Genomic DNA, 25102 nt, shown 5'->3' on the forward strand with positions numbered 1-25102 from the left:
GTTTTCAATATTTTTATTTTTATGAGAATTAATTAATTTACTTTCAAAGGATTGAAATATTTATTTAATTTATTTTTACTATTGGTATAATGGTTATTTTCTATCAAAATACTTATTTTATTTATCTTTTTAAAATCTTATTCAATTTATTTGACTTTGCTTTTATTTTTTCTATTTATTTCATTTTTTATGTTGTATTCAAATTTTCTCATTTGTTTTGATAAACTTAATTTTAATCTTTATTTATCTGATTGTTCCTGCAGTTTTCCTTGTTTCTACTTTGATTGATGATTAAAAAAAAAACATATTTGGCTGCAGATGGAAAATTTAAACCTTTTTAGACACCAAGTTTGCAGATTAATTATTTCTGAGCTGAAACAATTAATTGGATTAATCGATTATTAAAATAACTAACTAATTTATTAATTGAATAATCATTAACTGGAGTGTAGAGCTATAAAACATGCATTTAGCTGACAGAGTGACCCACCATGAGTAGCAATCATAATAAAAATGTAAAAAATATATAAATATTTTACATTTAAGATAAAAAAAAAACTCATCTGTGAATATGCTTTATCCAAAATCCCTTAAGTGGAAAAGTCTTGGTTTCCCCTGGTTTAATTTCATAACAACTCTTCTTTAAGGAACCTTTTACTGTTCGATTATTAATCTATTAATTGAAAAAGTAAAAAACAGATTAATCATTTGCAAAATAATCATTAGTTGCAGCCCTACAGGGTATGAACTGATCACTAAACAATGATGATAAGCACAGTTTAAAAGCTGGAATATTCGACCACATAAGCAAACTTTAGGGAGCATCTCCAGATAAAAAACAAGCCAACTTTTTTTTTGCCGGCTCTCTATGATGCCGAGCCTCTTTATAAAGATCTAAATCTCTCTGTTTGCACGTGCAGGGCTCCCTGACGGACTACCTGAAGGCCAACGTGGTTTCCTGGAATGAGCTGTGCCACATCGCCCAGACGGCGGCCCGCGGCCTGGCCTACCTGCACGAAGACATCCCCCTACACAAGGATGGACACAAGCCGTCCATCGCTCACAGGTTCGGCCTTTATCCAGACAATCCCATCCTCTCACGCTCGCTGCAAAACTAGAGACGTGTTTTTAATTGTTCACCTCAGGGACATTAAGAGTAAGAACGTGCTGCTGAAGAATAACCTGACGGCCTGCATCGCCGACTTCGGCCTGGCGCTGAAGTTTGAGGCGGGGAAATCAGGAGACACACACGGACAGGTGGGATTAACTCCGCCTGTGGTTTAATCTGTCCTTCTGCTCAATCTACAATCATTTGACCCATTTCCTTTAATCTGTCAGGTCGGAACCCGCCGTTACATGGCCCCCGAAGTCCTGGAGGGCGCGATCAACTTCCAACGCGACTCCTTCCTGCGAATCGACATGTACGCCTTCGGCCTCGTCCTCTGGGAGCTCGCGTCCCGGTGTACCGCCGCAGACGGTGAGAGCCGACCTCCTCCTGCTTGTCTTGCTGCTGGAGAAGCTGTGTTTGACCTTTGTCCCCCGTTAACAGGCCCCGTGGACGAGTACATGCTCCCCTTCGAGGAGGAGGTGGGCCAGCACCCGTCTCTGGAGGACATGCAGGAAGTGGTCGTCCACAAGAAGCTGCGGCCCTGCCTGAGAGACTGCTGGCAGAAGCACACGGTGAGACATAAAAACAATGAGGTGTCGGCCATTTGTATCTCTGATTGAAGAGGTTTTAACACTTTTTGTGGAAAAGTTCCGCGCTTCTAATGTACGATGTATGACAGGCAGTTGCTTATTTTTTTATATTTACATGGAACCAAACAGAGGAGCATGCTATTGAACTTTTTTAAGTCGTGGCCTTCATATTTAGACGCCTGCTTCTGCTCTGGAACATGTTTTACCTTTGAGATCATTGACTTACATCAGCACCACACTGCGTCCATCTCCAAGGTAGCCTTCGTTTTACCAAACAGCCCTATTAGCAGAGGAGCGGCTGCTCAGCATGTTGCTGCCACCACCGTACCTGAAAGTTGGTCACATGGTCTCAGATTTGGAAACTTTACCCATTTAAAAAGCAAAATTTATATATATGGATTCATAGAGGAAAACATTTAAATATTTTATCCATGGCATAAAATATTGAAATATAAAAAAAAGACATGTCATTTTGTTGATTATTGCTTACAGATAACAAACTCCTACATTCAATGGGAAACACTTAAATATGTTGAAGGTTTAATGGAAGGAAGACATGTTATTTTATATATACACATATATATAAAATAAGTTGAACTTTATTGATCTCACGATGGAGAAATTAACTCTGCATTTAACCCTTCCCCTTTGGGCAGCAGTGGGCTGCCACAACCTCAAAACATTAAAGGAACACTGTGTAATCAGAGTATAGCATCAAGTTAATTAAACTTCTGGGATATTGATTGGGTCAGGTAAGTAGCAGAGGGGGTTGTTAATCAGTTTCAGCTGCTTTGGTGTTAATGAAATTAACAGGTGCATTAGAGGGGCAACAAGGAACGACCATCAAAACAGGAATTGTTTTACAGGTGGAGGCCAATGACATTTTTTCCCCTCCTCATCTTTTCTGACCCTTTTCCACCAGTTTTGCATTTGGCTAGGGTCACTGTCACTACTGTTAGCATGAGTCGCTACCTGGACCCTACAGAGGTTGCACACAGAGTCGAACTCCTCCAGGATGGCACATCAATACCATTGCCAGAAGGTTTGCTGTGTCTCCCAGCACAATCTCAAGAGCATGGAGGAGATTCCAGGAGACAGGCAGTTACTCCAGGAGAGCTGGACAAGGCCGTAGAAGGTCTACAACCCATCAGCAGGACCGGTATCTGCTCCTTTTTGCAAGGAGGAGCACTGCCAGAGCCCTACAAAATGACCCCCAGCAGGCCACTGGTGTTAATGTCTCTGACCAAACAATCAGAAACAGACGGCACGAGGACGGCCTGAGGGCCCGACGTCCTCTAGTGGGTGCTGTGCTCACTGCCCGGGACCATGGAGCTCAATTGGCATCGTTAAGCATGACCGGTTTGGTGGTGGGTCAATGATGGTCTGGGGAGGCATATCCATGGAGGGACGCACAGACCTATACAGGCTAGACAACGGCACCCTGACTGCCATTAGGTATCGGGATGATATCCTTCCACCCATTGTCAGAACATATGCTGGTGCAGTGGGTCCTGGGTTCCTCCTGGTGCATGACAATGCCCGGCCTCATGTGGCGAGAGAATGCAGGCAGTTCCTGGATGATGAAGGAATTGATAGCATTGATTGGTCTGTACGCTTGCCTGACCTAAATCCAGTAGAACACCTCTGGGAAATTATGTTTCCATCCGACGCCGTCAGGTTGCACCTCAGACTGTCCAGGAACTCAGTGATGCCCTGGTCCAGATCTGGGAGGAGATACCCCAGGACGCCATTTGTTGTCTCATTAGGAGCATGCCCTGACGTTGTCAGGCATGTTATACACACACGTGGGGGCTACACAAATGACTGAATACCATTTTGAGTTGCTGCAATGAAAATTCAGCAAAATGGACCAGCCTGCCGCATAATTTTTTCACTTTAATTTTTGGGGTGTCTTTGAATCCAGCCCTCTGTATGTTGATAATTTTCATTTCCATCAAATAATGTGGCATCCTTTTGTTCCTAACACATCACCCAGGCCATATCAGTATAAATAAACAGCAGGATTTATTGCCCCATTGAGATCTGATGTGTTTTCAAAGTGTTCCTTTAATTTCTTTTTTCCTTTAATGTTATTTTATATCAGTGATTGATTTCAGAAAATCTTCTCTGAATTTCTTGTTTTGATTCAGCCAAAGATGTAGGAATGATGATAAATCTTGTTGGACACACAGAACGGCTGCCTGTGAACCCTGCAGATGTCGCTGTGAACTCTGACCCCTGTGTTGTCGTTCGGTCCTGCAGGGTCTGGCCATGCTGTGCGAAACCATCGAGGACTGCTGGGACCACGAGGCCGAGGCCCGCCTGTCCGCCGGCTGCGTCGAGGAGCGCATCGGCCAAATGCAACGCCAGGCCCCCATCATCGGACCCGAGGAGATCGTCACTGTGGTCACCATGGTGACGAACGTTGACCTCCCGCCCAAGGAGTCCAGCTTATGATCGGCCGGTCGACCCAGAGGGGAAACAAACGTCCGACCCTGGTTGGTCGGCTTCCTGTTCCCTCCCCCTTTTTATTTTTTTTTTATGTTGGTCTTTTCTCCTTCTTGGTTCCTCGCCGCATCAAGTCGAGATCCGCCTCATTTTGATACGTGTGCCTGAGGATTTTAATGTTTGGAGGGTTTTTTTTCTCTCTCGCCAGGTGGGACGACGATGCTTGGAGATGGAAAAAAAGAAAGACAAACCCTGGTTTGATCATGTATTGTTTTTATATCCACACACGAGACGAACACGGAGTAATTTCACTGAACTCTCAGCGCATTTTAATGTTTCAAAACAAGAAGAAAGGATAAAAACAAAAAAAGACGAGCGCGTGGCTCCTGAAGCGTTTGCTGTTCTTCTTCTTCTGTGGACGATCGTTCTGCCAACAAAGCAACAGCTTCTGAATGTTTATAGTGTAATGCTGCTGTACATAGTGAATCACGGAGCCGGACCACCTGGTAATCAGCTCATTGTAACGGAGGAGGGGGTCCATTTTCAAACCATAAACCTCCTTCAGCCGGCTATACCTCAGTTCAGACGGACACCGTTGTTCCAATCCTCCCCGCTCACCGCTACGACCCACCAACCGCCAGCTGTCCCTCCCTGCTCCCGTTCATTTGAACTTGTTGGTAGATCCATGAAGTTGTCCCTTTTTAAAGTGGTTTCTTTTCTTGTTGATTAGATGTTTGAGAACTGGATATCTGTTGTTTAATTCTCCTTTTTTTCTTTCTATCGTTTTTCTGAATTAATCTCCAGAAAAACACAGACAAGACAAGCCGCTCAGTATTCGGTTTCCCAGCCTGGCGTGCTGTCAGCTGAGCCAGCTTGCTTCGGATTCAGTCGCACGCATCTTTTATCGTTTCGGGGGTTTTAGTACTATCAAGAGTCTCCGCTGTCTTTTTGATACACCTCAGGAATCTTTGCTACTCGCCACGCCCAGACCCGAAACCGATTCCTCCCTCTCTTCGGCTCGCCGCTCGGCTCATTCAAAAGCCGTTCCTCTTCCATGCTTTCTTCTCAGTCGGCTCCCAGGAAGCGGTGAGTCGAAGCAAGACCAGGAAGAATCCCCCCAGCTTCCCTCCTCCATCCTGGTGCCATTTCTACCTGTCTGTATTAGTTACTCTCGTCGATGTCAGGCCAAACGGATGTACTAGACGTTTTGAGGGACGTTGAACACTGGTGCCGGCATACCTGCAGTCTCTCCTCAAGCTTCGGGGCGGTTTCCAGTGAGGCGGTTTGCAAACATCAAGAGTGAAACATGAGGAAACTTCTCTTAGAGGATCATGCTTTGAGTTTTAATAAAACACTGTTTTGTAACGGTAGAAAAGAGCCAATTTAGTCACTGTAAACAGCTTTAGGTTTTCTTAAACTCATCATGGATATAAATGCCTTTAATTTCCCGTAAGAAAGTATTTATTTAAATTATTTACAATCTACTCATAGCTTGGACAGTGTTTCTAAGTTTTAAAGTCTCCCTCAAACAATTTGACCCTCAATATTACAGCTTCTTTTCATCTGAAAGCCAACGTTTGGTTCATTTTTCAGGCCATGGCAAAGTGGGGACACTTTTACTTACGGAGCCCCTAAAAGGACATGGAGGGAAATAATCATCTTTTGCGAGATCCCGCAAAACTTTTGCAAGATCTCGCAAAAAATAAACTTTTGCGAGATCCCGCAATACTTTTGCGAGATCTCGTAAAACAATTGCGGGATCTCACAAAAGTATTGCGAGATCCTGCAAAAGTATTAAGGGATCTCGCAAAATTATTAAGGGATCTCGCAAAAGTATTAAGGGATCTCGCAAAAAATAAACTTTTGCGAGATCCTGCAATACCTTTGCGAGATCTCGTAAAACAATTGCGGGATCTCACAAAAGTATTGCGAGGTCCTGCAAAAGTATTAAGGGATCTCGCAAAAGTATTAAGGGATCTCGCAAAAGTATTGCGAGATCTCGCAAAAAATAAACTTTTGTGAGATCCTGCAATACCTTTGCGAGATCTCATAAAACAATTGCGGGATCTCACAAAAGTATTGCGAGATCTCGCAAAAAATAAACTTGTGAGATCCTGCAATACCTTTGCGAGATCTCATAAAACAATTGCGGGATCTCACAAAAGTATTGCGAGATCCTGCAATAGTATTAAGGGATCTCGCAAAAGTATTAAGGGATCTCGCCAAAGTATTGCGGGATCTCGCAAAAAATAAACTTTTGCGAGATCCTGCAATACCTTTGCGAGATCTCTTAAAACAATTGCGGGATCTTGCAAAAGTATTGCGAGATCCTGCTAAAGTGTTGCGGGATCTCGCAAAAGTATTGCGGGATCTCGCAAAAGTATTGAAGGATCTCGCAAAAGTAATGCGAGATCTCGCAAAAAATTTACTTTTGCGAGATCCTGCAATACCTTTGCGAGATCTCGTAAAACAATTGCGGGATCTCGCAAAAGTATTGCGAGACCCTGCAATACTTTTGCAAGATCCTGCAATACTTTTGTGAGATCTATTGCGGGATCTCGCAAAAGTTTTGCGTAATCTCGCAAAAGTATTGCGGGATCTTGCAAAAGTATTGCGAGATCCTGCTTAAGTATTGCGGGATCTCACAAAAGTATTGCAGGATCTCGCAAATGTTCTTTTTTTCCCCCTCCATGTCCCTTTAGGGGCTCCGTAAAAACTAATAATCGTCTGTAGGGATTTATTTAAGACTTTCCAAATTTGTATAAACATATTTTTTCATACGCCCCAAATTAAATTAATTTATGTTTGACTTGATGAACTTTTCCCCTGTTAACTAAAAAACTAACGAAGTAGAAACGGTAAGCTTGAGATGCAAACATCTGCACACGCTTTTCTCGCAGCAACAACGCAGCAAACCTGAAGGAAGTCGAAGCCATCACCTTATTTTACACACTGTAGCAAGAGAACGGCATCCGCCGCCTCCTCTCTCTGCCGCTGCCGTAGAAACGCAGCTTTTCATCAACGGTCAGGGATGAGAATCGCTGAAAATGAAACGAAAAACCTCCAGCAGCCCTTCAATAAGCACTACCTCACTCGCAGGGATTTCTTTTTGGGGTAGAAGAGTGGCAAAAAAAACAAAATCAGGAAGAAACGTAAAAAGGCGACAGATAGCTTCCATCAGAAAAAAAAAAATTAAGTTAGAAAGAAGTTTCCTCGTTTTCACTGCCATAGCCCAGAAACCAACATCATAGAGTCGTAAAATGCAAAAAGTCACGCAGTATTTGAGCCAATTTGGATTTTTAACCGCTGTAAAAAAAAAAAAAAAAAACAGAGGAGCAACTGAAACTGCGATCAGGAAACCGACCCCAGCTGATAAACACCATTCAGGGATTCAGTACTATGCTCTTCTAAGTTCTAGCGAGTTTATATGCAACCAGTGCCGCAAACTTTACCCTACGCTTCTGTAGGATCTGCTGCAGGAGTGGCTTTCAATACACAAACACACAAATACCTTGTAGCATTTTAATTTGTGTCCCCTTCTTTCTTTTATTATTTTTTAATCCGTGACCTTACATATTGATATGTCGTATTTATTTTTATTGTTTTGTTTTTCTGGTCTGAGGTTTCGGGGATCAGAGCTCAGGTGCAACTCCAGATAGAGACACGAGGAGTTGGCACGTTTTGCGGATGTTTGTCGTCGTTATTATGGGGTTGTGGGTGGGATCTAATTCAGGAAATATTTTCATTAATTCAAAAAAAACAAAAAAACAATAGATATAAACTATAACATGCTTCTTTCTATTCAGTCTATGGACAAACGACCGAAAATGAATGTTCTACAGACTCCTGGATTCTATATAAATATCTATATATATATATGAATATATATAAAGTGTGTACTTTGATGGATTGAGCCTGGCCCTGTGTAACACTTAGAGGGCCTCGTATTCGGCTGGTGTCGTGTGATTGTGCCCTGTCCTGTAGGAAACGGTAAAAGCAACCCGCCTGGTTGTTCGTTTATGCAACAAACAGAAGTACAGTCAAAAGGAGCAATTCAGTTGATCAAAAAAAAGCTTAATTAAAGCAATCTGGATGAAATAGTTTGCCATTTTGCCAAACAAACCCCTCGGTTTCCCTCAGGTCTTGTTCAATCTGCCACATAAAGGCGTACTAACGGCTTTCTGAGCGGGCAGGCTTTTACCGTTTCCCACGGCGACCTTCCTCCAGCCCAGCACCTCACATTGCTGTGCATATAAACTACCCGTGAAACATTTGTGTCTTGTTGCCTCCCACTATTTTAAGCAGTCTATGACCTGTACAGACATAACTACCCGTTCTCGACTATATACTCTGAGCTGAATCTTTCTAAGTGTGTGTTGAACTTCAGTGTTTCCTCTACATTCACTTTGTGTGTGAAAGTTGCCCTGTTACTATGCTAAACCTTTTCTTTAACATAGCATACGTTTGTGAAGCCATTCAATTGAAAGGAAACAACATTCAGCCTGAGGAGTTCCTCTAGGAGGCTGTTTAGTTACCCTGACTTTTGTTGTCAAAGAGCCATTGCAATACTTCCTAATGTGAAACTACAGTCATCTACCACCAGTATTTCCAGGGTTCCTACACAGGGCAGAAACTTAACTAATAATCTTGTCCGTTTTTCAATAATCTGGATTATTATTGCGTTAAAATGGGTGTTTGAGCCTTTTATCTTGTGAATAAACACAATAAGATGATTAAATGCCTCATTTTAGGGATTATTTTGTCAATATTCTTTTCTTAAGACAAGAAAATAAATTATATTTTAACTACATAATTTAAAACCTGACTATGACTAAATGGTGTTTATAGATAATTTTATTATTTTCATGAGAAACATGAGTTTAGTTCTGATTTTTTTCTCAAATAATCTTAGGAAACCCGTTAAATAAACAGAAGCAGGACAGATCATTTGTTTTAAGATAGTCTAAATCTTAAAAAAAGCAAAAAACAAAAAGAAAATAAGCATACGGCTTTAAAGTAATATAAATTCTGAGATATTTTATCATGACTTGATGGGAAAAAATGTACCATAATTTAATGAAATACTTTTTATAATCTCACCGATTGATTTATACCAGCACGTTCTTATTATAAGTGAATAAAATGTATTTATAAAGCGCTTTTCACAGATAAAAACCACAAATTACTTAAAATGAACACAGTAAAACATATTGGGAAAGAAAAATATACAACAATAAATGTAGTAAAAGTAAGAATCCACTATGGAAAGACTTTATATGCGATATTAAAACTGTAATTAAAAGAAAACAATAAAAAAAATGGGATTCAGATTTCACAACAAAAATTTCTATTTCCTATTTCAGTTTTACTGCTAAGAAAATTCCAGCTTTACTTCTTTTAAAAGGAAATAATCGTAAAACAGGCTCATTATCTTATTTCTAGGTAGAAAGCCGCACTAAAGCCCAGACAATAAATTTACTTTTTTACCATTTCACCTCAAAATATCTGGTAAAAATAGCCTGAAAAGAAAGATGAGTAGGAACCCTGTTTCATTCCAGCCTTGATCTCCTTTTCTTTCCCCCCCTGTCAGGATTTTAGAGGAAACATTGAACCTGGGTGACCACAGAAACACAAACACTACAGCTGTTTTTCATTTCTCCAGCCTCTGGAGCCGCAGCGCTGAGCTGAGATCTGCTGTGACCCACTCTGGCGATGGCGTCTGAGGTTCAGGGTTTTTGATTTCGGTCAAGAAAGGTTAAGAAAGCTGTGACTGTAGATTTCTTGGTGCTGATGAAATAATGTGAAGATAGAAAACATAAAAAGCTGGATTGTTGAGAGGAAGTAGAGAAAAGCGACGTAGGAACCCTGGAAACATCCCAGAGGAAATGACTGATCCCCGATCAGCGCTGTGGCTCTCTGCCAACGTTAGCAGACCATGGTTTTTATCAGCTGAAGTGATCCACATGATGTAAATAAATGTGTTTTTAGATTGTGAACCTTTCTTCTGTCTTTTTGTGTCTCTAATTGATTTGTCTGAAAACTAAAAGTGGAATAAATATTTAGAATAATTTGGTTAAATCAGATTAAACACCCATTTACATGAGCTCCTTTTAACCTTTAATTAAACTTATTTTATACAGATTTACTGTTTAAACATTTCTTATTTTCTTAATCTCACCCTTACATCCAAGCTATTATTTTAATGCATTTGTTTAGTCAGGCTAAAGGGTATAAATAAATCAATTTTTTCATTTATTTTCAAGTGTTTTGCAGAATCAATAACTGATTTTGTTTCCTATTTAATGAGCTTCATGTTCAACCAACACTAATCTGAAAAGTGTGGCCTGCACTGGAAAAAAAATCGAAATATAGATAAGTGGTTTTTGCTCAAAATAAGTGCATTTGTTGTTGAATTGAGGAGGTAATAGAGACATTTTGCCAATGAAACAAGACAATTTACACTTAAAATAAGAAAACACAATTGTATTGTCTTATTTCAAGTGCATTTTATCTAAATATCTTATTTTATATTAGTAAAAATACTCATTCCTTTGCAAATCATTTCATTTACCTGCTCAAATTAACCCTTTAAAGCCCGATCCAAGAATAAAACAAAACAGAAAATTACTTTTTTTTTTTGGTTTGAAGTCCTTATTTGGCCTTTTAGCAAAAAAACAGAAATACATTTTTGATATTAATAATTTATTACTATGCGATAAGTCAAAATTATTTTTTGTGTAGTCTTCTACTGGCTGTTATCAGGTATATCTGATTGTGCACAATAGGATTTTGAGCAAAGTTTTTACCATTAAATTATGCAAAAGGTGTCAGATGCAAAACATTTCAGAAACTGTATGTATCAAATACGATACATTTGGCATTACAGGGTTAAGGATAAATTAACACTTGATTTGAGAAATGTTTACTTATTACTAGATTGTTTTTCCAGTGTGCAGTTGTATTCCCCTCCCCCTGCGTTCTCCCTGATTCGTCTGCTGTGATCCTTAATCTACAGACGTTGTTCTAAAATGTTCTTAAACACCTTCAGAGCAGCTGAACTTGGATTACTTCATGTGGAAGGACACAGGACTCCTCTGGAGGCACCTGACTATGGATGCGAATCGTTACCATATTTAAAATGAAAAAGCATTTTCAGAAATGCTTTTTCAATTTAAGAATGTGGCTGCTTTGTTTGACTCATAAATTAGTAATCAATCATTCTATTTGCATTTTCATTTTCTTCAAGTCTGCTCATCATTTTACCGGTACTAATTAAAATGAAAAAAAGACATTTAAGATTTATTTTTCAAAATATACCCCAGCAAATACATACCAATTTTATTTATTTTATTTATTTTATTTATCCTTTATTTAACCAGGTAATACCCATTGAGATTAAAAATCTCTTTTGCAAGGGAGACCTGGCCAAGATAGGCATCAAAATTACATCACATCATTACATATGTATAAAAGACACACACATAAAAGCCAAATATGCACTTACAATAAAATTTCAATTAAAACATTGACATGTGAGGGAGTCTAACTCAAAACATCTAATTCTCAACTTAAAAGTATTCAAAGGAACCAATTTACTAAGTTTCATTTTATTTTGCAGCAAATTCCATGTAAAGGGAGCAGAGTAAGCAAAGGCCTTTTTACCCAGCTCAGTACTGACACGTGGGACAGAAAACAAGACAACAGCCTGAGAACGGAGAGAGTAATGACCAGTACTTTTTTTCATAAGAAGTGAACATAAATAAGATGGAAGCGCACCAAGAATAGCCTTATATATAAATATATACCAATGACAAAGCCTCCGTGTAGCCAAGGCAGACCACCCTACACGAGAATACAGCTCACAGTGATGGGTGCGAGCTTTACAATTAGTAATAAATCTCAATGATGCGTGATAGGCTGCGTCTATCATCTGCAGGCATTGAGCAGATGAATGCATATATAATATATCACCATAGTCCAGCACAGTTAAAAAAGTGGATGCCACCAACCGTTTTTTTACATTAAAAGAAAAGCACAGCTTATTTCGAAAGTAAAAACCCAATTTTAGTCTCAACTTTCTCACTAGACAGTGAACATGAGGCTTAAATGATAGGTTGTCATCAATGACAATACCAAGATACTTATAAGTTGAAACTATCTGTATTTCACGACCATCAAGAGTAACCACTGAAGGAACATTCAGTGGAATGTTCCGAAGGTCTGTGAAAAGCATACATTTAGTTTTTTCTGCATTGAGCACAAGTTTCAACTGTAGCAAAGTATTTTGGACCACATTAAAAGCATTCTGTAAGTGTGCAATGGCTTGTTTAAGAGAAGGTGCACAGCAGTAAATAACTGTATCATCTGCATAAAAATGAAAATTTGCATCAGACACATGCCGATTAAGATCATTTATATAAATAGTAAATAAAAGAGGGCCTAATACAGAGCCTTGTGGAACCCCTTTAAAGATTGGTAAAATACCAGATTGAACACCATCATGCTTAATGCACTGAGTTCTGTCACTAAGATAGTTTGAAAACCAAGAGACAGTTTTCTTTGAAAACCCTGATTTAAGAAGCCTAATCTTTAGAACATCATGATCAACCGTGTCAAACGCTTTTGACAAATCAATAAAAAGTGATGCACAGTGCTGCTTCTTGTCACGAGCAACAGAGATATCATGTATCACCTTCATTGCAGCTGTGATGGTACTATGTTTTTTTCTAAAACCTGACTGAACTGGGGATAAAATGTCCTGGGCGTGCAAGAAGTCTTTCATCTGATCACTCACCAGGGATTCAAGCATTTTGGCCAAAACAGACAAATTAGAAATTGGTCTATAATTATTTAAATTTGACGGGTCACCCCCTTTCAGTAATGGACAAACAAATGCAGATTTCCAGATTTTAGGAATAGTGTTGCTCTTTAAAGTAAGGTTAAAAAGGTACGTTAGAGGCTGTGCTACACAATCAGCAGCTATTTTTAAGAAATAGGGTTCTATAAGATCAGGTCCTGGGGGTTTTTCAGGAACCAGTCCTTTTAGGGCTTTTTGAACGTCAGCCACTGAAAATGGAACGAGATTAAAAACACCCGTAGTGACTGGCACATCTCCACAGGGTGTCACAGCATAAGGACAAACAGTGTCAAACAAAGAACCTGACTGAATAAAATGCTCATTAAAATGATTCAGTATCTCTAGCTTGTCATAAACGACTACAGACTCTTTCATAATAGAAGAAGGAACATTGATACTATCTTTGTTAGAAGAAAGTAATTTTATAGCCTTCCAGAATTTTCTGGGGTCATTTAAGTTATTAGTAGTGACTGACAGATAAAAATCAGATTTTGCTTTCTTAATAGAAGAAGAACATTTGTTTCTTAGCCGTCTAAAAGCAAGCCAATCAGACGAAGAGCCCGTTTTTCTTGCTTTGGCCCAAGCTAAATTGCGGTCATGAAGAATATCTCCAAGCTCAGAGGAAAACCAGGGATTATCCCGCCCCTTAACTCTAAATCTCTTTAGTGGGGCGTGTTTATTTATTACTTGCAGAAAACTATCCCGGAAAAAGATCCAGGCTGACTCCACATCGGGAATCAGCTCCATTCTACTCCAATCACAATTAAACAAATCATGGCAAAAGCCCTGTTCATTAAAATTTTTAAGATTTCTCTTACATATTACACGAGGTTTACCTTTAGGCAACTTAGTATTCCTTACAGCAGTGATAACGCAGTGGTCACTTAGGTCATTGCAAAAAACACCAACAGCAGAAAATTTGTGCGGGACATTAGTCAAAATTAAATCAATTAATGTGGATTTCTCATGGCACTTAAGATTTAAACGAGTGGGAGAGTTGATTAATTGTGTAAAATTGACAGAATCACAAAATGACTTAAATTCATCTGAGCAAGGTTTTAGCCAGTCCCAGTTTAGGTCACCTGCTAAAATAATTTCAGAGTAGTCCAATCTGGATAAGAGTTGAATAAGTGTCTGCAATGCAGTACTGAGGGCAGAAGGAGGCCTATAACACCCGACAACAGTAACATAAAGGCCCTTGGCCAACTCCACCCTCACTGCCAAAAATTCCAGCTGCTTACCAACTGATTCTGAATGGACTAACTTCATATTAAATTTAGATTTAGCATAAATAGCAACCCCACCACCCTTCCTTAATCTGTCAGTACGAAACACATTATAACCATTTAATCCGATGTCCGAATCAGTAATTGATTTTGTCAGCCAGGTTTCAGACAGCACAACAATATCTGCATCTGTTAAATTCACCCAAATTCTAAGCAGATCCATTTTGGGTAACAAACTGCGAACATTTAGGTGAATTACACTCAAACCAGACATGGATTTCACATCAGATGGCAATGAAATACACTGCAACTCAGGACCTGGATTTGGCTGAACGTTGCCAGACAAAAGCAGCAATAAGAATATTAACCATCTCTGTTTACCATCAGTATACAACAGATCTGTAGAGTTTTTAAAATGAAATGACATTTCAAAATTAATTTTGAAATGTAAAATTTGAAGATAAAGCATTTTCAGAAATGCTTTTTCAATTTAAGAATGTGGCTGCATTATTTGACTCATAAATGAAATTAGTAATCAATTATCCTATTTGCATTTTCATTTTCTTCTTCAAGACTGCTCATCATTTTAATTAAAATGAAAAAAAAAAGACATTTGAGATTTATTTTTCAAAATATACCCCAGCAAATACATACCAAAATTCATTTTGAAATGTAAAATTTGAAGATAAAGCATTTTCAGAAATGCTTTTTCATTTTAAGAATGTGGCTGCATTACTCATAAATGAAATTAGTAATCAATCATCCTATTTGCATTTTCTTCTTCAAGACTGCTCATCATTTTACTTAATTAAAATAAAAAAAAAGACATTTGAGATTTATTTTTAAAAATGTACCCCAGCAAATACATACCAAAATTCATTTTGAAATGTAAAATTTGAAGATAAAGCATTTCCAGAAATGCTTTTTCAATTTAAGAATGTGGCTGCATTGTTTGACTCATAAATTAGTAATCAATCATTCTATTTGCATTTTCATTTTCTTCTTCAAGTCTGCTCATCATTTTAATTAAAATAAAAAAAAAAGACATTTGAGATTTATTTTTTATATTCAAAACGTACCTCAGCAAATACATACCAAAATTCAATTTGAAATGTAAAATCTGAAAATGAAAAAGCATTCTCAGAAATGCTTTTTCATTTTAAGAATGTTGCTGCATTATTTGACTCATAAATGAAATTAGTAATCAATCATCCTATTTGCATTTGCATTTTCTTCTTTAAGACTGCACATTTTATGCCATAATCAAAGAGAAAATAGCGGACATTGCTATTTCGTTTTCATGGTCTGCGAGCAAAGTACTGTCCACAACTCGAAAACGAAAAAGCATTCTGAGCGGCGGGCACGTCAGCGGTCGCTCTTCCTCCGGTCCTTGCTGACCGGGCTTTCTTAAAATGAAAAAGCATTTTCAGAAAATATGGTAAAGATTCGCTTCCATACCTTAAGGGAACTGATGTCACTGGACATGATTTTCAGAGGTAATAACGCTTTTAAAAAAAAGAAACTGAACTGTTTCCATATAAACACCACTAGGTGGCAGCAGAGCGCACCTTTAAATGCTCAGAACATTATTGAAGGCTCATTAACATCTATAAAAAAAAAAAAAAAAGTTTTTTTTATTCAATAATTTATTTTGAAACATTCAAACTTATGACAGCAAAGCACATGACATCCAGAGTCTAAGCGAAGGCTGATGTTGCCCACTGCTTGAGGTCGGTGGGGCACTGAGGGTACTTCTGCAGCGCCTCCATGATCTGACTGTGGTCCAGCATGAGCCTCATCAGCTGGTACTCCCTCTGGGTTTTGGCCGAGGAGCTGTCGGCCGGTTGGATGAGCTCCAGCTGCTGCAGGTGCTCGAAAGCCTGCAGGCGAAAAGGCGCGGTGCGTTACCTCACTGCTGAGTTTGGTTTCCTTAAAGGGAGGAGGGGGCTTACCTTCATAATGACCGGCTGCTCAAAGTTGTACATGGAGTTGGACTTCCTCTGCAGGAACTTCTTAAACTCTAAACACGTAGAGAGGAGAGGAAAAACCAAAGGATCCATGATAAAAGGTTGACCAGTTATTTTTTTCTGTTGAGTCTAAGGCAACGTTTCAACGTTTTCCAAGGACCCCCTAATTATATATATTGTATGAAATTGTGTTACATCAAACTGGTCCTATAGTCACTCTATTACAGATGGAGTAATGTAACTAAAGTAATTTCTCCCTGGGATTATTAAAGTATTTCTGATTCCTGGTTGATGGGACAGGTGTTATGAATGAAACGGTGCCCGGATTGGAAGATCACTGATGACTGAAAGACTTCTGCCTCCATTTTTCTGTTTACTACAATGTGTTGAATTCATGTTAATGTGGATTTAAAGACATTTCAATTAGAAGAAAAAAAATTGCAGGGGGAATATAAAAGAAAAAGGCTAATCAACCAAATTTTTTTGGGTTCTGACTTAAGCTGGTTAAATAACCAGGACGATGACGAAAATATTTCGTTGACGCCCCTTTTTCCCGTGACGACGACGAGACGATTAACGCACAAAAATAGTTTCCGGAAAATAAAAATATGACGAGAATAAAAAATGATTTTCATTAACAAGACCAAGACCAGATGAAATTTACAAGCCATGGACTAACGGACATTAAAAAAATTTAAGTGTTTATAATTAATTTGAAATTTGTAATTATTAATATAAGTGTTTCCTGAACTTCATAGAAGATTCCGCATTGTTGCCCTGTTTGTCCCTACATGGCGCCTTCCAACAGAGCCTCGCGCCGCTCAGCCAGTAGAAGCAGAGGTATAAGGGCAGATTAAACTTCTGCAAAAGTAGACATCAAAAACCAGTTTTGCTGCACAGAGACAGATTTGACGGTTGCAGAGGCTGTGCTTCAGAAGCATTAATTGGCCTTATGTCAGTCGTTTATTGAGCAGTAGTAGCTTGAATCCATCCTGGAGAGAAATATCAGCTGTGCTGCTGCCATCAAAACTGTTGTTTATAGATGTTTGAGATCTGCCTTTTTTTTCAGTGTAGTCCTGTTTCTCTGACTGTGACTAACTGGATGTGCTCTCTTCATCTTCTGACATGGCAGCTGGCTCAGAGCTCGTCCTCCTGGCTGTGTGTTTCCTGGACGGGGCCGCCTTTTACAGCTGCTTTTTGTATCTCTGTTTCTGTCTCCTTGTTCACACTGAGCCTGGTTCTAATGGAGGTTTCTTCCTGTTAAAAGGGAGTTTTTCCTCTCCACTGTCGCTACAAGCATGCTTAGTGTGACGGGCTGCTTTTGAGTCGATGCAATCAGCTGGTTTTCCTTAGATAGAAAACCTTAAATCAATTTGAATGTAGCCCTGATGCAAGGGTTTCTAACCTAATTAGAGTTAAATCTGCTTTTAAGTCTAGAATTTTTAAAATTTGCTCAGAAACCTTCATCCTTGGATTTTTCTGAGCTATTTGGAGTTGGACTTTCTGGTGTTCCTTGGATCAGCGTCCTACTAATGAATAGTGAGACTGAGTGGAGTATAAACATGATAGAATTAAAGATCTTTCCTCTTATGGCCCTACCGTTGTGAACCATCTGCAGATTAAACGGCTCTCCTTCATAGACGTCATTGAGGTGTTTCATGGCGATGATCAGGCACAGCTCCAAGATGGACAGACCTACAGAAAAGAACATTTTAGATCTGATCCGGGTCGCAAATTCTGGGTGACAGTCGGTTGGGCTGTTTTACCGTGGAGCATGTTTGCCTGAGCGTCGGCCAGACACGAGCGACTGGCGTCCAGGAAGTCAGCCGGTGTGATGACTGGTTTAGCAACTGAGACCCGGCTCAAGCACAACATCTAAAGGGAAATTATTAAGTTAGGAAGTTTCCTTCTTTATGGATCCATACATGTTAAGGAGGGTCATCTCACCAGCAGCATGAGCAAGGAGCGGAAGTCCTTACTAGAGTTGAAGTGTCTTCGCAGGACATCCTCCACCGACTTGTCTTCACAGAGAGTCTGGAGAAGAAGACGGATGAAAGATCAAGACCTGGAAAACCCATTTCTGTTTCAGGGGTGAAGCTTATGGGCTCACAGCGACTGCGGCGTTCCACTCCCGGACAAACTTTCCGTCGGGGAAGTCGTCCGGCAGGCTGAGCTGGGTTTGGACCCGCGCCACGTACTGAGGGAAGGTCAGGGAGCTCAGCAGGTGGATCTGACGGTGGGAAAACCGCGACTTTACCCGCTTCTCCAACAGTTCCAGCACATCCTGGTGAGAAACCACAAATAAAATGTGTTGCAAGTACACGGTTCGATCCTCACAGCCTCAACTCTGGGTCCCTGAGCAAGACCCTTAACCCCACACTGCTCCCCAGGCGCCGCACTATGGCAGCCCACTGCTCCCCAAGAGGATTGGTTAAATGCAGAGGTACATTTTATCCAATGTGGGAATCAATAAAGTTAAATTATTATTAAATAAAAACCAGCAGAATGTTTCACACCACTGTTGGAAATTTTATTTTGTATAGAGGAACATTTTAAACCCATTCTATAGAGCTTTGTTTTCTTACAGAACTTTATTAAAGGGATATTTACGGACGAGGATTAGGGCTACTGAAAAAAAGCTGATTTTTAATTTTTATTTCAGTTTACCATGGGAAAAACGTCAGAATTCTGACTTTTTTCTCAGAATTCTGACTTCAATCTCGAAATTCTGACTTTATTCTCTGAATTCTGACTTTAATCTCTGAATTCTGACTTTAATCTCTGAATTCTGACTTTATTCTCTGAATTCTGACTTTATTCTCGGAATTCTGACTTTATTCTCGGAATTCTGACTTTAATCTCGGAATTCTGAATTTATTCTCGGAATTCTGACTTTATTCTCGGAATTCTGACTTTATTCTCGGAATTCTGACTTTATTCTCGGAATTCTGACTTTAATCTCGGAATTCTGACTTTATTCTCGGAATTCTGACTTTAATCTCGGAATTCTGACTTTATTCTCGGAATTCTGACTTTATTCTCGGAATTCTGACTTTATTCTCGGAATTCTGACTTTAATCTCGGAATTCTGACTTTAATCTCGGAATTCTGACTTTAATCTCGGAATTCTGACTTTATTCTCAGAATTCTGACTTTATTCTCAGAATTCTGACTAATCTCTGAATTCTGACTTTATTCTCAGAATTCTGACTTTATTCTCAGAATTCTGACTTTATTCTCAGAATTCTGACTTTATTCTCAGAATTCTGACTTTATTCTCAGAATTCTGACTAATGTCTGAATTCTGACTTTAATCTCAGAATTCTGACTTTATTCTCAGAATTCTGACTAATCTCAGAATTCTGACTTTATTCTCAGAATTCTGACTAATCTCTGAATTCTGACTTTAATCTCAGAATTCTGACTTTATTCTCAGAATTCTGACTTTATTCTCAGAATTCTGACTTTATTCTCAGAATTCTGACTTTATTCTCTGAATTCTGACTTTAATCTCTGAATTCTGACTAATCTCGGAATTCTGACTTTATTCTCAGAATTCTGACTAATCTCGGAATTCTGACTTTATTCTCAGGATTCTGACTTTATTCTCAGAATTCTGACTTTATTCTCAGAATTCTGACTTTATTCTCAGAATTCTGACTAATCTCAGAATTCTGACTTTATTCTCAGAATTCTGACTAATCTCAGAATTCTGACTTTATTCTCAGAATTCTGACTAATCTCTGAATTCTGACTTTAATCTCTGAATTCTGACTTTAATCTCTGAATTCTGACTTTAATCTCAGAATTCTGACTTTAATCTCAGAATTCTGACTTTAATCTCAGAATTCTGACTTTATTCTCAGAATTCTGACTTTATTCTCTGAATTCTGACTTTAATCTCGGAATTCTGACTAATCTCGGAATTCTGACTTTATTCTCAGAATTCTGACTAATCTCAGAATTCTGACTAATCTCGGAATTCTGACTTTATTCTCAGGATTCTGACTTTATTCTCAGAATTCTGACTAATCTCAGAATTCTGACTTTATTCTCAGAATTCTGACTAATCTCTGAATTCTGACTAATCTCTGAATTCTGACCTTAATCTCTGAATTCTGACTAATCTCTGAATTCTGACTTTATTCTCAGAATTCTGACTAATCTCTGAATTCTGACTAATCTCTGAATTCTGACCTTAATCTCTGAATTCTGACTAATCTCGGAATTCTGACTTTATTCTCAGAATTCTGACTAATCTCTGAATTCTGACTTTAATCTCTGAATTCTGACTTTATTCTCAGAATTCTGACTAATCTCAGAATTCTGACTAATCTCGGAATTCTGACTTTATTCTCAGAATTCTGACCTTAATCTCTGAATTCTGACTTTAATCTCTGAATTCTGACTTTATTCTCAGAATTCTGACTAATCTCAGAATTCTGACTAATCTCGGAATTCTGACTTTATTCTCAGAATTCTGACTAGTCTCGGAATTCTGACTTTATTCTCGGAATTCTGACACTAATCTCAGAATTCTGACTTTATTCTCGGAATTCTGACTAATCTCGGAATTCTGACTTTTTTCCCATGTTAAACTGAAATAAAAATTAAAAATCAGTTAACTTTTTTTCTTTTTTTTCAGTGGCCCTAATCCTCTTCCGTAGATATTATTTCCCATATAGCCCCGTTGATAATATCAGGATGGGGTCTTAAAACGTGATACTTTTTAAAGACCAATCAAAGGTGTAAGAATGCATAAATGAACCGAGTGAAGTGTGACCCACCAGCCTGCAGGTGAGGCCGACCACGGCGACAGGTGCCTGGGCAGACTGGGAGACGTCAAACAGGTTGTAGAGCAGGGTCTGGTTCTTATGGTGGGCAAACAGATCGAACTCGTCCAGGACGAACAGGACCGGACGGCTGCTGCTGCGATCCCCTTTCTTCAACGCATCCAGAAGGAAAGCCAAGTTTTCTGCAAAGCTTCCCTGAAACCAAACAAAACTTGTTTTTTCCTGCATTTTGTTTTTTCCTACTAGAAACGTTCATTATGACTCACAAACACTCTGTCGCCAACAACGTTCTCAAGATGCAGCTGCCTCGTTATCTCTTTCAGCGCTATTCTGTCATCCGTCTGCAGAAGACCTGGAAAAGCCACAGACGGATGCATGAAGACCTCTTTGCTTTAGATCAGCACTTAAAGCTACTGAAGCTTACCGTTGAGGTGAACCTGCAGGAGGTTTTTCTGCACCTCTGTTACCTCTGACAGCTCCCTCAGCACACTCCTCAGCAGCTGCACATAAACAACCACATGTTACGCCTCAGTCAGAATCGGTCATTTCTCTTGCCATGATTTATTGGATGCTCACCGTGGTTTTTCCAGCTCCTCTAGGGCCGACAATGAGAACGGAGTTGCTCTCGCCGTGGACCGCTGTTCGCTTCAGCAGCTCCACCAGGTGTCTGCAGGTAAACAGGGACAAGTGAATCACATCATCTGTAACGTAATAAAGTTATTCAAATGTGGGATAAATTCACTGACTTGTGTTGAGCCTCCACTCCTTCTAGTTTATCTGGAAGCTGCTGGTGGCAAAACCTCTTCCTTAAAATCAGATGGACCTAAGAAAAAAGGTCAATTAATGCGGATTTATAATTCTAAAAAGCATAAGCAAAAGGAAGGAAAGAAAACAGGTCCCAGTGTGTAAAATGTGAGGGGCTTTGTTCAGAATTTGTTATTGTTCACAATGGTGTTCCACAAGGATCTGTTTTGGGCCCCCTCTTATTTATCCTGTACAGCGACAATTTTTCTGATGCTAATACAGGCTATTTATTCCCTACAGAAAGCCTTTGTTGCTGTAAAGTATTAATTTCTTAATCTTACATTGTTTTTTAATGCTGACAAAGCAAAGTTAATGTTGTTTTTTAATAATAGGAAGGTGTCTAAAACCCTGCCAGTAGTGTCCACTCTGGAAGGGAATGTCATTGAGGTGGTACATGAATATAAATACCCTGGAATTTTAATTGATAACTCCCTCACCTTCAAACCTTTTATTGATAAACTTGTGAGGAAATTAAAAGTTAAACTGGGCTGCTTCTTCCGTAATAAGACATGTTTTTCTTTTGGAGTAAAAAAGCGCCTTGTCTCTTCCAGATTTTTAATCTGACCTTTTTAATAAGAATGCTACTTCTTCATGTCTTCAAATGTTGGACTCTGTTTCCCATGCTTCATTAAGGTAGAGCCATGACATCACTGTGACCCATACGGTCAGGTGGGATGGCCTTCCCTCCCCAATAGAAGGCGAACTAGGGAAGTAAGCCTTTAGCTACGCAGATAATTGTGCATGGAATTTTTTATTTATTTTTTTTTTTACAAAGAAACTGGAAATTGACTTTTTTTTATTGAGTTTTCTCAATAAAAAAATGCTTTAAATGCTTTTAAGTTGAAAGTGAAAGAATTTGAAGCAGCCTCAATGATCTGTAATTGTTTTACTTGATATGTTTTTTTATGTACCTGCCATTTAATTTAATGTAGCTCTGTTTATTATATAACGTTGCTGCCTCTTGGCAAGGACTCCCTTGAAAAAGAGGTTTTTAATCTGAATGGGATTTTTTTTCGTGGTTAAACAAAATATAGAGAAGAGGATTAGGACCACTGAAAAAAAAAGTTAACTGATTTTTAAATTTTATTTTAGTTTAATATGGGGGTGGGTGGGGAGTCAGACTTTTTTTCTCAGAATTCTGACTTTTTTTCCCCTCAGAATTTTGAGTTTTTTCCTCAGAAATCAGATTTTTTTTTTTATCTGATTTTTTTTTCTCAGAAATCCGACTCTTTTTTTCCCCTGAATTTTGAGTTTTTTTCTCAGAATTTTGACTTTTTTCCGTCAGAATTCTGACTTTTTTTAAATCTGATTTTTTTCTCAGAAATCTGACTCTTTTTTTTCTCTGAATTTTGAGGGGTTTTTTCTCAGAATTCTGACTGATTTCTCAGAATTTTGACTTTTTTTCTCAGAATTCTGACTTTTTTTCCCCTCAGAATTTTGAGTTTGTTCCTCAGAAATCTGATTTTTTTTTATCTGATTTTTTTTCTCAGAAATCTGACTCTTTTTTTCCCCTGAATTTTGAGTTTTTTTTTCAGAATTCTGACTTATTTCTCAGAATTTTGACTTATTTCTCAGAATTTTGACTTATTTCTCAGAATTTTGACTTTTTTCTTAGAATTTTGAAATTTTCAGAATTCTGACTTTTCTCACATATTAAACTGAAATAAAATTTAAAAATCAGCTAACTTTTTTCTCAGAATTTTGACTTTTTTTCTCAGAATTCTGACTTTTTTTAATCAGAATTCTGACTTTTCTCCCATATCTACTTGAAATTTTTTTTTAAAAATCAGTGAACTTTTTGCGTTTTTGTTTTTCAGTGGCCCTAACCCTCTTCCGTATAAATAAAATAGAATAAAAAGGAAAGCGTTCTTCTTGTCAAACCTGATCGATGCATTCCCCAATAGGCAGATGTGCTTCTTTGGCTTTTCTTTTACTCATGATGCGAAGGAAAGAAAACTGTAAAACATATAAATACATGGATTATGAAAAACCGACAACTTTTACAAACATGTATGTTTTTGTGTTGGTAAATATTCTGTATCAAAATAAAATCGGCACAAAACTAATGGTTAAATAACTTATTGCACAGAAATCCAAGTTGAGTTTATCAGGGACTATTAATTGCTTTGCTATGTAAATAACACATTTTCAATACTTTACTAAAGTCTAGAAAGGATATAATACAAGCCGAATTTAAATAAGGGTGTTACTTTTTAAGAATTCTTCCTAAAAATTAACTGATATTGGTTAAAAAGGTCGGAAACAATGTAATATCAACATTCGCTTTATTTAAGAACTGGGTTTGGTGTAACTTTCAGTACGCTCTCGGTTGATTTTAAATCAGTGCGCAGCTATAAAGTTCCGAGCAAACGGACGTTCAGACAATATATCTAACATAGTGACGTTTAATGCAGTAATATGCACAAAGATTTATTTGATAAAAGCGGTCTCCTACCTGACGGTAAAAACAAATGTGTCCCGATCTTCGCGGGACCGAAGCTCCGTCACTGATGACCACTTCCTCCTTTGATTCCAGCTCTCCTCTGATTGGTTGAAACACGGACCCAACCGGAAAGCACACAAAATATAAAAGGATAGAGTGAAAAATAGATAGTAAAACAACAAACATAAACAAATAAATAAAAAGAGCAATCTATTGTAAAAATAATAGCAATAACGCTGTTAAAACAGACTGAGAATTGCTGTTATGGAAAAATAACGCAGATGGGGAAATGTCGCCCCCTACGGGCGAAGAAAATATAACGTCGGCGTAATAAATGTTAAGCAAGGTGTTTTACAGCAAAATAAGATTAAAATGATTATATAATATTGACCAATATAGTGCAATTATTTTTCTGATATTTACTTGGTGGAATATTTATTCTAATTCATAATATAATTCTGAAATAACATGTTATAACATACAATGTTTTTTTTTTTAGTTCAAATTTTTTATTGTTGTAGGCAGGAAGCAGAGGCGTAGCCAAAAAGGTTTTATAAAGGTGGCCAGACAATAATCAGTGTACACTGAGGGGTGGCTGAAAGTGAAAAGGTGCCAGAATGTCAGGGTCAAGCAACACTGTTTCAACAGGAAAATTAATGAGCATAAAATACATATTTTCTAAATAAACTATCCTTTCCTACTGCCTTGCCAACAAATAGACGCACATATTTAAACATCCGTGCTTTCTAGATAAAAGGTACAGTGGATGAAATTCTTTCAGGTTTGAGTTCTGGTTTGAACATCTTTTCCATTGTCAATACTTACCTACTTTTATCAACAATCATTCTGCATAAAATTGATATTTA

At 38.3% G+C, this 25102-nt stretch overlaps 2 protein-coding genes across 3 annotated transcripts in view; one reads left to right on the forward strand and one right to left on the reverse strand.

Moving 5' to 3' along the window:
• Positions 1 to 5516, forward strand: part of LOC119794423 (activin receptor type-2A-like) — a 76389-nt gene extending 70873 nt beyond the window's left edge. For both annotated transcript variants that reach the window (XM_038301977.1, XM_038301978.1), the window contains 5 exons: positions 921 to 1066; positions 1146 to 1257; positions 1339 to 1477; positions 1550 to 1680; positions 3961 to 5516. In XM_038301977.1, coding sequence (XP_038157905.1) covers positions 921 to 1066; positions 1146 to 1257; positions 1339 to 1477; positions 1550 to 1680; positions 3961 to 4155 — 723 coding nt within the window. In that variant the 3' untranslated portion in view covers positions 4156 to 5516. The remainder of the gene's footprint in view (positions 1 to 920; positions 1067 to 1145; positions 1258 to 1338; positions 1478 to 1549; positions 1681 to 3960) is intronic.
• A 10341-nt stretch (positions 5517 to 15857) lies between these two features.
• On the reverse strand, positions 15858 to 24324 carry orc4 (origin recognition complex, subunit 4). Its single transcript, XM_038301971.1, has 13 exons — positions 24249 to 24324; positions 23675 to 23749; positions 21736 to 21812; positions 21566 to 21656; positions 21414 to 21489; positions 21256 to 21341; positions 20984 to 21184; positions 18307 to 18480; positions 18144 to 18230; positions 17963 to 18071; positions 17796 to 17891; positions 16182 to 16249; positions 15858 to 16109 (listed from the first exon to the last, which is right to left on the reverse strand). The coding sequence occupies exons 2-13, from the start codon at positions 23729 to 23731 to the stop codon at positions 15927 to 15929; spliced, it is 1305 nt and encodes a 434-aa protein (XP_038157899.1). The 5' UTR covers positions 23732 to 23749; positions 24249 to 24324; the 3' UTR covers positions 15858 to 15926.
• Between the last annotated feature and the right edge of the window lie 778 nt (positions 24325 to 25102).

The sequence above is a fragment of the Cyprinodon tularosa genome, unplaced genomic scaffold (assembly GCF_016077235.1).
Source record: "Cyprinodon tularosa strain WSP-4 unplaced genomic scaffold, ASM1607723v1 ctg48, whole genome shotgun sequence".
Lineage (NCBI taxonomy): Eukaryota > Metazoa > Chordata > Actinopteri > Cyprinodontiformes > Cyprinodontidae > Cyprinodon > Cyprinodon tularosa.

Bases quoted from the DNA above. Each gene is read 5' to 3' on its own strand.
- orc4 (XM_038301971.1), bottom strand. From the start codon at position 23,731: ATGAGTAAAAGAAAAGCCAAAGAAGCACATCTGCCTATTGGGGAATGC. The intron at 21,813-23,674 runs GTTTGACAAGAA...CTTTTTTCTTAG, and splicing joins TTGGGGAATGCATCGATCAG to GTCCATCTGATTTTAAGGAA. The intron at 16,110-16,181 runs GTAAGCCCCCTC...TTTCGCCTGCAG, and splicing joins AGCAGCCGGTCATTATGAAG to GCTTTCGAGCACCTGCAGCA.